General features: G+C 42.3%; 1 protein-coding gene across 1 annotated transcript in view; it reads left to right on the forward strand.

The window, feature by feature from the left end:
* grin2da (glutamate receptor, ionotropic, N-methyl D-aspartate 2D, a) overlaps positions 1-14,700 on the forward strand; it is a 176,769-nt gene that overhangs the window by 47,011 nt on the left and 115,058 nt on the right. Inside the window, 1 exon segment of the mRNA XM_039820656.1 lies at positions 103-243. Coding sequence (XP_039676590.1) covers positions 103-243 — 141 coding nt within the window.

A 14,700-nucleotide genomic window follows, 5' to 3' on the forward strand; every position in this document is an offset into this window, starting at 1 on the left:
TCTCTCTCCAGCATTTCCCTAGACCTCAGCAGTGTCAGAAAAGGCCTTAGAAAATGTCCCTCTCTCTCTGTCTCACATTATTCTCTCCCTCTAATCCTGCAGGCGCATTGCCAAAGGCGTCTCGGTGCTCACCCACGGGGCGATGGCTCTGCGGAGGGACCTGGGGACCAACAGCCGCTCGCAATACGCCGGCAACTGCCAGAGTGACGGCAACCAGACCCACCGAGTGCCAGACAGAATCAGGTGAGAGGGAGGGGGCCAAGGGTGACTTTGAGTTTCCGTGTCATTCACACCGGCTTCTGACATACAGCTGAGCGAGCGAGCAAACGGGGGCACAGCAAAGCAAATAGTGGCAAGCAGCTTTAGGAGAGCTTCCACATTCAGGGCAAATCCACAGAGCTGAGTCATTCTGACCTGGAAACAGCTGCTTCGTTTCTATAGTGATGTTTTGCAGGTGAAAATCCATCCACTTGGTGGCAACTGATGGAAACATGGATATCTGTGTTACTGTTCTTGTACTATAAAATAAGTGTATACTTATTTTTCTATTTCCTATTCATATTTAATGTGTATTTTTCTTATTGTGTTGCATTGAGCTGCTGTGACGAGTGAATTTCCCCATTGTGGGATCAGTGGTCCATCTTATCTTATGTTATCTTGCTAATGCTACATATTTAGAGGATTGATTATGTATATCACTAACACGAGGTCAAACAAATGTTAACATATTTCATAATGAAAGACCCTAACACTGAGAGCTTATTGATCTGCAACTCAGCATCACTGTCCAGGGTTACATTCAGCACTGCCAAAACAGAGACGGACATTGTGGTGCATTCATGTCCTGTAGGACAAGACTGTTGCTAGTAGCTACCATTGTCAGTGAGTGAATGCAGTTGTCTGTGTATCTGCAAAGGGATGTCTGGAAAAACATACTCTGTCTTTTCATGGCTCTTGCGTTTACATCACTTCTCTGTTGATTTTGTAATATGGAGGTTTGGCATCAGTGCTCTAGTACTTGAGTCCGGATTCAGACTTGAGACGCTTTTCTATTGTCTCGGACTTGTCTTGGACTCGTTGGTATTTAGCCTATGGACTTGCCAAATATTCTAGTTGATCTTCACTGAGTCCAGCACTTTATGCTTTTTTTCTAAAGTAACTTCCTCCAAAAGCAAAACCATTGTTGAAGCGCGCTTGTGCAGAAAACCGTTATTGGTTTGATTAATAATCCATCTAGAACGGGCATTGGCATTGGTCGCCTGGTACGCGCCGGGCTGTTTCATATGCCTCAATCATCAGGTAACAATCATTTTGTTGGCGGAGGTATGAATGATCATATTTTCTTTCTTTTATACCACACCTCCCATAACTCACTAGATGATTAATAACCCAATTTTAGGAAAAGTCATGGACTGAGAGATGAAGGGGTTTTTAAAATAACAACTTTCTAGTGTTAAAGGATGTGGCCCACAAAGGTGTGTCCTTCAGAGGACTGAAGGACCTGTTTGGCCTCATATAAAAGAACACTAACGGTTCTTTTGGTTGGCCCTTGTCAACATGTATATCGCCAGGATGTCAAATGACCAACACAATGCTAAAATCGGTGTGAAACTGGCAAGTTCAAAACATCCATGCTTACATTTTAAAAAATGCGCCCCTCTTACCTAGCCTGGCTCCGCCCTCCTACGTACTTCCGCTCAATTTTCATTTTCCTTCAGTACGCCGTCTGGGTTTGCGGTATATTCTTTGGTTTTCTCCGGCCAAATCTTTGGCGGTCCAATCAGCGAACAGAGGGAGTGGCTGAAAACGGTGACGTTGAGGCTCTGCGCTAGTTTGAGTTGTAGTTCCGTAATGACGGCGGAGAAAGATGCGAGCGAAACCATTCGGTCCGTTGTGGCAACGCTGCCGAATATCCAGAAGTTAAAGCCCGAACAAGAACAATCTTTGCTGAGTTGTGTTGGTGGCCATGATGTTGTGGCCCTCCTCCCCACGGGGTTCGGGAAAAGTTAGATTTTCCAGCTCGCTCGGTTAGTGGTGAAGGAGTTGGCTAAGCACTACGCTAGCAATGCCCACGGTGTCACGACCCTCGGTACGATTGGTATGTACGATCCAGAGTGGCGCTCGGCAGATCCCATAGTTTTAAACTCACAAGTACGTACCCCCGCCCAAGGAAGTTAACACTTGTCAATGGACAGTGGCCAGACTCTCTGTACAAATGAAATGTACCAGAGTCTGGTAGGACCAGGCTACCTCTTACCCAGAGGGACTTTAAATATTTCGATGAAAATGAGCAGAGGAGCAGAATAGCAGAAGTCCAACTTTCACCTGCATGCTTGATTGACTGCTGCTGTTCTTTGGCACAATCCCCTCTGGGAACTGTTTGGGAAAAAAAGTCAGGTTTTTCGCTCTCTTTTCAGCTGTCAGGGTTACAGGAGCTGTCTGGTAACCTGCTGCTAGACTGGCTCTGGAGATTGGAGTTCAAATTTACTAATGCAGTTGTACTGTATGACATTCACAAATGACTTGCAGAATATATGCAAGGGCGGTTTGTACATTGGGTACCGTTAGTTCAACGGAAAAAACCTCCATATCAGGAGACCCACGTGAATGTATAATACCCTGATCTCCACAGATAATGTCAAAAGGTCCTTCAGCAAGGCTCTGAATCCACCACCGCTTCATTTGAACTCTGAAGAGAGAACTGCAGCTGTGCTGGCTCTCAGGCCTCAACACTGATCTGAATATGAAGAGGCGTGTTTCTGGAAGGAAAACAAGTAGAAAGTAAGAAAGACGAGTAGGTGTGAAAACAATAGCATGGCATTATGTGGGGGCTTGAATTTGCATTGTAAAGGAAACAGGGGAAGCTAAAATTGTTTCGTTTATAGCTGAAAGAGATTATGAGTATCTGGGGTCATGTTTCTGAAGTTGTTTTGCCTCATTGTTGCTATGGCTCTAAAATGTAATGGATCGACCAGTACATACAAACTGACAACTGACATCAGGCTGCATTGGTATTGATAGGTGAGACCCAAAAACACAATTAACATTTTTTAATAAAGAGAAGATTGAGAACCTCTGTAATCACAGTAAAGACACCAGCTTTCACCAGATTTGTACACATTTGAATGCTGAAGTGTTTTGCGGTCTGTGTTCATTCGCTACAAACAGCAAATTTTTGTTTTTCTCTAGAGTCGCAAATCTTTTGCTCAAGCTGAAAATCTTTAAATCCACGTAATAAGTAATAAGTCTCTATTTAAGCCGCCAAATGCTAACTTGTGTGTTTTTGAATCCAATTGTATCTTTCCATAGACTTTCTATGCAACTATACTCTCCTTTAAAATTTGCTCAACGTTCAGAGTCTGAACAGACTTTGAGAGATGTGACTCACTTCTTATGAGTCACATCTTTCTTTATGTGTGGCTGTAGCGGGTTGGCCGTTAATTGTGGTCCACTGTGGCAACGTGGGAATTACAGGATCAAAATAAATGCTAAAACATGCAGTACTGTGACATCAGCTCATGTCTGAAAGTGAGTGAACCAGTTCAGTAATGTTAGTTCTACAGCATTAACCTACCAACGGTAGCTACATTAACATTGGCTAACATTAGCTATTGGTCATACCAGACCAAGTAAGGCTAAAACAGCAAAAAACATCTAAGTTTATTGATTTGAGCAAGGGTGCATTGTATTTCTTATAAATTCTTTTTATTTTTGAGCAAAAGAATGTATGTCGCTTCAATGTTAACTGAGAAAACCAAATGTTCACACCTGTTCCCTCTAATTATTGAAAGAAACTTTAGGAAGTGTTCTTCCTGGAATAGATTTGGCACAGCAGAAAGCTAAATTACAACAGCCAATGCCAGGAAATAACAGATTGGTACAGATATGACTGATTGATGACAGCGTTGCAGAAATCTTCCCCGCGCAGACAACATGTTCGACTGCAGATGGATGGTTACTGCACGTTGCCTGCCTGCGCTCTTTAATGAAGTGAGGCGGTTCATTTTCAACTCGGCAAAACATTTCATGCCCTTCAGTATCTGGCTTTTGAATGCTCTCGATCATCAGCACGGCTGTCTGTCACGCTGACAGGCGCCGGGGCTCGTGGGAGTCTGGTAGAGCGGCGGTGATAGTCCTCGCTACAGCAGCATGAATGACACCTGTAACACGTGAAGGATTTCTCTCTCGAGGGAGATGAACACCTTCCCAAATATGGCTCGGCTCTGACTGAAGTGTTGCTGACATAGAAATGAAACTCAACCTCTTGGTGTTTTGAACCATTGTGTGGCCTTGTTCAACATCTTTATTTTGGGAACACTGGAAGCTTCTGGATTTATAATTTCAGAATACTTTTTTGAAAATCTACCTCTACAGTATGAACGCCTTACTTTTCGTTTTAAGTTTGATGTCTGGCTAAAACCTGTGATTCGATACATTTTACTTCACTCTTCGCCAAATGTATGCATCTATTCAGGTCGATCATGAATCTAATTGCGTTGATTGTTCTTGTTTTGTGCTGGATACAGATCTGGGTAGGCCCTCCTGCAGTCTAGTCCAGTGTAGCGGTAATGCATCCGAAGGTGTTTGGTAACTGCCAAAAGGACTGGAAGAGTATACACTTGTGATAAACAGTGTATCGCTCACTTTCAAAAATCTGGATGAATTGCATAGTTGGACTCATAATCCGTAAATAAATTAATGGATGAAGCTTCAGTGTCTAAAATGTAAGGCCAATGCGGAAACGTGCATTGTATCTAATTTCCAGGAGGGGGCGACTCCACTGTCTCCAAAAAGAAGTCTTGTTTCTATAGAATTGAGTGTATCGTCTAAATCGCTAGTTTCAAGTCTTCTTCAATACAGCATGATGTTCATTTGGTAAACTATGGTCCCATAGACGATAAGGCAGGGCATGCTTTAGGGGCGTGGCTGCACGCCGACCTGTTAATCAGGACGGAGGCTTAGCAATCCTAACCATGGCACTGTGGACATTATAATGTCTGTGAACTTGTTTCTGGGTGTTGTCCATGTTTTCATCTTGAACTTTGACCCTCTCACTGTGTGTTTTCACTTTATCAAAGTTAATTGGAACACTTGATCACCTAAAAGAATTTTTTGTGCTGCCAACCAAGCTAACCAACTAGCGCTGGTGTTAGATGGTAACTTAAGGGAAAGTTTGCCATACATGCAGATGAGTGGCGGCAGTACCCGGAGGTCTGTGTTTACCTGCCAGTAAACGTCCACTGCACGAGTCTCTTCAGAAAGGTTAAAAATCAGCAATGTTCCCTCTTTAGCAATTAGCTTCGCGCCATTGCTACCATAAACAACACTGGCTTGGCTGCATCATCCTCCCCAGCTCCATCCTCTCATCCAAAAAGACAATATGGGGCTGGCCAAATTGCTAAACTCTGCTATACAGTCTATGGACTACGAGCCAAAAAAAAAGATTGATTCACTATCATGAGTGTACTGGTTTCTGCAGTGATCAGCGATCACATAAATGCTCGTTACACGCTTGTGACAAGTGTTGAAATGGCTGGAGCTGCTTTCTTTCTGCTGCTTCGACTGACAGAGTGAGATGTAATGTTCAGTGTCATTTCAGTCAGCATGACTGACTGTAGTTACACTTGAGAGGAGTAAAGACGCAGCTTGGGAAAGAGGGTTGCATTCACATCTTTTCAATTTCAGGCTTTAGTGGCACCTCATGAGGTTTGAGATGAATCTTTAATGCTTCTTGATTAATTTCCACTTGGCTTTAGATATCGGATGTGATCCACCCAAAAGGGCAAGAAGTGGTTAAGTGTAAATATGGTAAACATGTTGGATTGACGGCAGCATCTGTATGTTTCGCTGTATGTGACACTCATGGCTCCTCGACAACGTTACTTTTTGTGTCCCACTATAACCTCTAGGGCTGGGACGATATGGGTTCAGTTTGTATTGCGATTTTCATTTTATAATAAACGTGATACACCAACATGTATTTTCTGCATTTTCTGCTTTCGGTCAGAAAACTGAAATGATGTTTAGTGGGGTAATCCTACAATTTTATGTAAGTGTTGCATACGGTCCCATATTTGATATGGAACGATTGCAGTTCCTAGACGGGAGGTGAACTTAGATAATACACACTTCTACATGAAAGTGTGACGTGCTACACACCCATCCACCACCCTGACTTCCACACCCATACATTCAGTCTTGCTACGTAAAGCTCACACTTCATCCTGCACTAGTTCTGAACAATAAGACGGTATAGGTCGTTTATTCCTACCCTCTAATAGGATCCACAGGAGTGTTTTCCGGCCTCTTATCTAAACCAGAGAACGTAATGGTCGCGGCTTTAAACACTTTGTTAACACCGCATTTTGGTTATGTTTAGGCACCAAAAATACTTGGTTAAGTTTAGAAAAACATTGTGGTTTGGGGTAAAATCAGACGTTACTTCACTTCCGCTTAGGCATGTAAAGCTGAACACGAGGTAGCTCTGTTTGTTCCGTAAAGTAAAAAAAAAAAATAATAAAAAAACGAAGCTACAGTTTACTTTTATTTTCAAAACGGGACACAAACCCCCGTCTCCTGAGTGCAAGTCCTGTGTTTGCTTGACACATCCACCACCCTAACCTACCTCCTCCTTACGCAGATACTAATACTAGAGGGGCGCCGTCACTATAAACGTAAATATGAGACATGATTGCTGCTTGAACTAACGACCTATGGGAGCGTTTTTCGGGGGAGGACCGTCTCGTTCTGAAGGATGTAAATCATGATGTGTGGAATTGTCCAGTATCGACATTACTCTTAGGGATACTGAGCTGGAGGAGCAGCAGAAAAGTGGAATATGCTGCAGGAGTGAAATGGGAAGTTTTCATTTATGTTTTGGCACAAGTGACTCTGGAGTAGGATTGGACTGTAACTGCTCTGAATCATGCAGTTGCTGTCCTCCAGGAGGAAGAATGCTACGTACTTTACAGGCAGCGCATGTTTGACACTTTAAAGATAGACCTACAGCGCTTTATTCCTTTTTAGCTAATGATGGCAAAGACCCGTTTCTGATTCAGATTTGAGTTTTTTTTCTGATTCTGAGCTCACGCAAAAAGCTTATTATGAGAATAAAAACTCCCCACAATCACCTATTGTGAAGCTCCTGCTAAAAACCATGCCTCCCATGGAGCTCGTTGTTTGAATTGAGTTTTGAATACAAGGTAGTGTTTCAATAGTTATGCCTTTCATATCCATGGCATCCTCTTTTATTTTTATTTTTTCACTAAAACCCCTAAAAATACTGTTGCTTAATGAAGCTGCACACTTGCCGAGAGTGCTCCTCTGTTTGAATGAATAGTACTGGATGAGTGGGAAGCAGAGACAATGCATGCTCAGCAAATCTCCCCTGAATGATGAATCAATAAAAGACAGTAAAACAAAGTTGATATAATTAATTGTCCTATAGATTTATGGAATTTCTGAAATATGGAGATAGGACTATGGGATGGCGCTTGTCTACACACATTATAGTTATACGTTGCAGCTCCAAAGTAGGTCCGACAGCCTTACAAAGACATCATTAGGGGTTCACAAGGAGCCTCACCATCAGGCCCGCCTTAACCTGCCGTTAGGCATACGGGTATCAAGTATTGCCACTGAAAATATTGCGGTACTATGCTGTATTGATTTTGTCCCCCACCCCTAGACATGTGTTACATTTCTTTTGCACTAGAGACATTTGAAAACAACATCCACGCACAGAAAAGTCAGAAGAGACAATACACATATTTTTTATTTTTTTATTCCTAACAACCTCTATTAGCCAGTTTTTTTCTGCTCTTTGTGTATTTGACAGCTGAGACAGATGTATATTTAACAAAAAAAAGACGTAGCTACATGACTGCATTCACCAAAAAGCCAAAACTCCACTGAACCAGCTGCTCACGTATGCAGACCCTGGCAACACAAATCTCAGGATGTAAAGACAGAAGAAAAAGAAGGAATGTGTGTGAGGACTGAGAAGACAGGAAATGTGTGAGATGTTTGGAAGTTTGGCAGAGAGAGAGAGAGAGAGAGAGAGAGAGAGAGAGAGAGCAGATGACAGGAGACAGAGATAACGATGGTGATTTGGCTGTCTGCTTGGAAATCATTTTGCAGCCCCCGGCCTTTAGATTACAAACAACAGCAGCAGAGCACAATGTGTGCCAGCGCAATGAAATAAATGAGTGCATGCAGCACAACATAACCGAGTGGAACTCACTATAATGACATTAAAAATAAAGCTCACAAAATTCAGCTGAAATATGGCACAAAAGAAAACCAACAAGGCTATGTGACAAGTTCACAAAGGACAGTGACAGATGCGACTTCAGCTTATATTCAAAGATGACATTTTCTAGATTCCTGCCGGTTTTTGGCCACTTGTAAAGAGAACAAGACATGACAGACACACAGTACTGGGACATGAACCATGGTCTCTTAGGTTTGTTTGACCCATCCAGCACCCCAACCGGCCCAAGTATGTGGAATATGGCGCTCTTATACTTACTTATACCTTACTTCCTGCTTTGCTCCCGTCAAAAATACTAATGCCACTAGAGGGCGCCGCCAATATAAACATAAATAAGAGTCGTAATTGCTACTTGAAAAAAAGACTTATGGCAGCGTTTTTTCTGGAGAAGACTCCGAATGCGTTAGCAAACTATTGTGCAGAGACGGGACCATACATGTGTCGTAAAAAGAGCTAAAAGAGGCTAAAAACATTCTAAAAAGCTGCAGAGTTTGGTGATTCTCCATTGGGATCATTACTGAGGGTCAGTATCATTTTCTTACACCATATACACTTAAGGCTGTGTTCAGACCGACTTTAGCCCTGCGTGAAAAAACGCAGCCTGTCTGCCGAGGCACCATCAAGATCAACGCAGAGGCAACGCCACGTTATCTGGTGCTGCTGTGAGTGCCAGATGTGTCCAAGCATGCATTTCAGGTAAATTAATTTGTAACGTGAACACTGTATTTCTACTGTTATAACCTTACTGGTCTCGCTTTGCCAGACCTTCCTCCACAGCGCTGCGGAGGAGGGTGTGGCTAGTCCACCCTCATTCCGTGATGGGAGAAAAAACGTGCTCTGGTTTACTGGCATTTCTTTAAACTAATCACAATCGTCTCGTGATCGGAGCCCCGGTGCCTCTGCAAAATCGCCTCGGGAAGGAACTTGTTTTGGTGGAAAATGTGTACGTTCAAAATATGTTTTAGTCGTGCAACAAGAAAACTCAGATTGGACAGATAGTCTAGCTACCTGTCTGGGTTTACCCTGCAGACATCTGAGGAGCAGTTAACCATAGTCCTCAGAAATCAGCCGGAGTTCAAAAGTTCAAATCAAAGAGTAGAAGGTTAATGGACATCCGGCCCGAAAAGAAGGACATAGGGCGAAACTTTCAGCAGCAACGGGGCAATCCCTGAAGTGGAAGGTCTTGGATATAGACTATAATCTTACTAATGTAGCTCAGCGTAAATTCAGTCAGGTAGACTCCTCTTACGTTGTCTCTCTTCTCTTCAACTGATCAGCTGGGCAGTGGGTGTTTCGGTTTTGTATACCAATTAGAATCGGGCACTTATGTTCTAACCAATCACAGCAGTCTAACTCGTTTTAAATCTGTTCTCTCTCCTGCTTCTGTCAGTTGTGTTTTCAGACGAGTGCGACCCGCCTCCTCCCCTTCCACCTCCGGGCCTTTTCGGCAGTGTTCTCGGTCTTCTCCCGGCTGGCGGCTCGTGTTCCGTCTTTGGATTCTTCTCACCACCACCAGTGTCTAGTTTCCATTGGGGGATGTGTTTGGTTTTCCTACACATTAGATTTGTATAGATGCCCCTTTACAATGGAGACTAATCTCCAAATAATTGTTTGTACCTACGTGGTTATATCTTAGTAGTAAATGTTGCATATCTGCAACGGAGTCTCTCCTGATTGAAATACTATTTAAACCCATTCCTCACTTCTCATATATACTTCTTACACATTCAAGCCAGCAATCCAGTGTAGCGTCAGCCTTTCAACATTCAGCATTTACACCGCAGTTTCTTCAGAAATTGCATTCTCTACCTTTGCGACAAAAGATAAAAAGAATCCTACCGTGATAACTTTTGAGAGTTGCATAAATCCTGTCTGATGAGCCTTTTAAAGTCATGGACTGTTTACTCAAAACTGGACTATTTCATGTCTCACTGGTACTGCCTCATTCTTAAACCTAAATGAAAGTGGGACATTTCTTACGTGAGAAATGCAACAATTCTTCGACCACGTCCGGTAACAAATGCCTTGCGGTGAATGAAATTGTGCTGAACAAAACACTAGGCTTGCCTGCTCTTCGTTTGAAAATGCTAATCTGGTGAATCCAGGTGAAAGCAGTCGCATCCTGTTCCGGACGATTAGTCTCATCAGACATGCAGAGCAGGGAAGGGGGACACGGATTTAAGGAGGATTTAATGCCTTCAGACAACTGAGACACAGAGTGCATTGTAACTGAATAAGTAAAACACACAAGGACTGGCAGAGAGGTTGTCAGGAGACTCAATGGACAGAAGGGAGACATGAGGACCAGAAGACGACTGCCAGGATGTAGCTCAGCCTAATTACAGAAAATCTGAAAAAAAGGAGAACATCTTCATAATTGGACTGTTTTTATTTGTTTTTTAAAATGACATACTGCAATTCCCTCTGGATTGAAGCATTTTCTAGCTTAAATATAGAAACACAGCAATGCAGAATGTAGGACATAACATGCAGGGAAGAAGGAAGATATTATTGTTGGCTGTTAATTAAAATATTGCATGCTAGTTTTTCACTCGGATGATAAAGCTTAATGTAAAAACCCAACGAGACAGAACCGAGGAGAGGGAAAGACAGGGACGGGAAACAAGGATAAAGAGGTGACGGAGACAGAAGGCAGAGGGGGAAGAGGAGAGATGGAAGGAAAAGAAAGGGAAGCAGATAAGACAGAAAGAAGTGGGAAAAAAAGAGGAGACAGTCACCTCGAACCCTCAGGGGGACCGACTGCTCATATGGAGTGGATGAGAGTGTGTCTCTCTCTCTCTCTGTCTCACCTTTTTAATAACCACACTAGACACCCCGTAGAACTAGTCTAATACAGAGGACAGTGCATCATTGCGCAATGGTGCCATGGAGTTTTTTTATTTATTTTAGAAAGTGATGAAATATGTTTTCATGAAAAGTAAAAAGTGTATTTATGTACACAAACAGGAAACGGTGTAGAATACTATAGCTTGCATACATTTTTAATGATCTGAAATGGACTTTGGAAATTAACGGTCTGTCCTTTTTTTGTGACCTAGAAGATTAATTTCCAGGTACTTTCTTTTTGTAATGAACTATTCTTTAAATTTTTTTATTTCATCAGTTTATTTCTCAGGGACAATACATATAGGCATTGTTACATCTAAGGTGCAACTGATGCGATGTATATGGGACTTCTAGCCGTGGGCTAATTTGCAGTCCTTGTCCCTGGTTAGGCTTTTAGAAATGACACATGGTTAAAACATACAAACTAACAATTGAAGCAGACAAACAGGCAGTCACAGATGCATAAAAACTAACATTTAAGCAAACCTAGACTAGCAGCCACATACGGTACACGCACAAAGACGAACGATACAACAGACTTAGGCAGTAACCTAGGAGCTTAAAAGCTGAAAATTAAAGCAAACGGTCACATATGTCAACTTGTTCTCATCAATCATTTGTTCAAAAAGCTACCAAAAGTAACGCACTGTCGTAAGCATTCCACGTTTTCTTTTGCTGTATGCTCCAGATTGACGGCCGCGTAGGGAGGTGGTCGGGGTGGATGAGTGGGCGTTAACATACAGGACTTTCAAGCCACAGAGCGGAGTTGGCTTCCTGGGGGAAAAGTAAAGCCTTTCACCCAGGAAATGAATGTTCCTTAGGAGTGTTTCAATCCAAACACAATCTTTTTCCGATTCTTAACTAGTCGTTAACACAGCAAAACGCTCATTTTGTGGACTATATTTAACCGTAATGTCCGCCGAAATGACCGGCAGCTCACAGTGCTCTGTACCCGGCTCACAGTCACTTATTTTTGGGTAACTGAACAACCAAATACCGCTGATACAACAGAGGTCCGTAGCTGGCGTCACACAGCTCTTTAGCGGCTTGAACAACTAGCAACCGGCGTCACATGACCAGCCGGCGGTCTCCTAATTTCGTAGGATATCATACGTTTTGGTGTGCATACATTTTCGTAGGATATCATCCCGACCCGTTCGTGAAAATGTGTTGCATAAGTACATAAAAAAACACAGTAAAACACACACAGACAAGCAGACTTATGTAACTGTAATTGTAAGATATAAATGATTATGTGAGCAGCTGTATGGATTAGACAGGTTTTGTTTTGATGTATCGTGAGTATGAATGTTATGGATGGATGTAATCCAGTTTGTTATATTCTTACGCAATTATGGAGACCCCAGGAAAGTTGGCTAAGGCAGTAGCTAATGGGGATTTTAATAAACAAACACCATGGTGATCTTGAACAGTCAAACTCATTCAGGACAACCAGAAAAACCCTTCGCACTTCTCCCTCTGCGCTCTCTAAAGCTTTGGTAACCTAACTGCATACTTCATTTATTTTTTTTCTCATATTTTAATCTCCCAAATCCCTCTTTTCTGTTCTCTTTTCGATTGATGCCATCACACAGCAGGGGAGCTTTTTGCATACATGAGCTGCAGCCATTGAGTGTATACAGTGATATTGCCGATATAGCATAATCCTTTTCAGCTGGAAGTGCATTAAATATTCATGCAACACTTGAGCCCACAGTGCTATTAGCTAACAGTAATATGTATCAAGTGTAAGCAGTAAAGATGCATGTGAAATTATAGGTGAGAAACATGCTGTAGCTCACTATCAGGTTTGCCAATCTTTCGCTTCTTAACAGACTCAGTTTACAGAACAGATTAAATCAGTCAGGCTGTTCTCATGAACCATTCATACATATACTGTAGCTACAAAAGTAATGCACTGGAATTCGTTTGTAATCCACATGCCGCTGGATAAGACCGCGACCGCCACTTTTTTTCTCCAAGTGAGAAAATAGAATAGCCACAGTTCGCATAATCTGATCGAATTTCTTTTTTTTTTGTGCTTGAACATTCAATAATTGAAGCATATGTCATGCAAGAGGGACAATAAAAAATGGAATGGTTTAAGTTGTCATATGGACATTTAAGGTGTATGGATTGATTCATTGAGTAACATTAAAGACATTCCAGTTTGAAAGCTGGCCCTATCTGTCGTTGAGTGGCACACTGAAATAATTTTTCTGAAGTAGTAAAGATGAAAAGGCAGCAAAACATGCTTTCATTTTATAGTTATAGTTGACTATGTATATGTTAGTCTAATGGTTCCTTCTTGAGTCTGTTTTACAGGGGCTCCGTGCGGAGCTTAGCCCCGCCCATGACAATTGTGATTGGTTTAAAGAAATGCCACTAAACCAGAGCATGTTTTTCTGCTATGTGGACTAGCCAGACCCTCCGCAGCGTGTGGATGGTCTGGCAAAGCGAGACTATGTACTGTATATGTAAACTTGCCGCCGTAGGAACAGTGGTTTCAACCTTCGAAATGAGCCACAATTTAAACGCGTAATAGATGCATTTTGGTACTTCAACAACTAGCACTACACCCCTGACCGCTAAGATCCCGTAAGGGACGGGGTCTGGGTGGATCCTAAAACACTGTGCTTTCAATTGGGTGAGCTGGGTTTGTGTCCCCGAAGAAGTTAAGTGGAAAACACAAAAAGCTTACCCAGAAAAAAGATGTTTTGTGTCCCGGGAGTACTATTTAAAGGAACACGCCGACTTATTGGGACTTTAGCTTATTCACAGTAACCCCCAGAGTTAGATAAGTCCATACATACCCTTCTCATCTCAGTGCGTGCTGTAACGCTGTCTGACGGCTCCAGCATTAGCTTAGCCTAGCACAGATCCTACAGGTAACTGGTTCCAACTAGCCTACTGCTCCGAATAAGTGTAAACAAACTGGGAACTATATTCTCAGACAGGCTTGCTGCGAGCATATCACTCCGCCCAAGTACTATATTCTTCCGCCTGAGAATATTGTTCCCGGTTTGTTTACGGATAGAAGATGGCTTTGTCTCATGTTACGTTGTTTTTTTGTACATGCTGTGACTACAAATCACAACATGTAAATAGGAATATGTTGGCGTTATTTATATATATATATATATATATATATTTTGTTCTTGTACAATATCACACAAACCCGTTTGTGAGAATGCGTTGAATCAGTTAATCATTTAGTGAGCTGGCGATCTCAAGATTGCATTAAAAGTAACTGGTTATCAAGTTTAGTTGCAGCTGCCCTAAAGAACCTAAAACGTTTTTTCTTTTCTTGTAGAAGGTCAAATCCCCTTTTGATGAAATGCTTATTTTTAGCTTCAGTTTCCTCTTCGTAAAAGAACTACATTACACTGAAAGATGAGGCGAATGATCAAGAGGTGTCAGGACTCTACGGTCATGATACTTTTTTATCGTCTGCCTCTTTCTTTCTCTCTCTCACGTCTTTTCACACCTTCCCTCGTTGCTCATCATCATGTCTGCTTGTCACCCTCCCATCTGTCGTGTTTGCTGGCCTGGTATTAGCTTGTCTTCCCCCTCTCTCTCTC

The sequence above is a fragment of the Perca fluviatilis genome, chromosome 13 (genome assembly GCF_010015445.1).
Source record: "Perca fluviatilis chromosome 13, GENO_Pfluv_1.0, whole genome shotgun sequence".
NCBI lineage: Eukaryota > Metazoa > Chordata > Actinopteri > Perciformes > Percidae > Perca > Perca fluviatilis.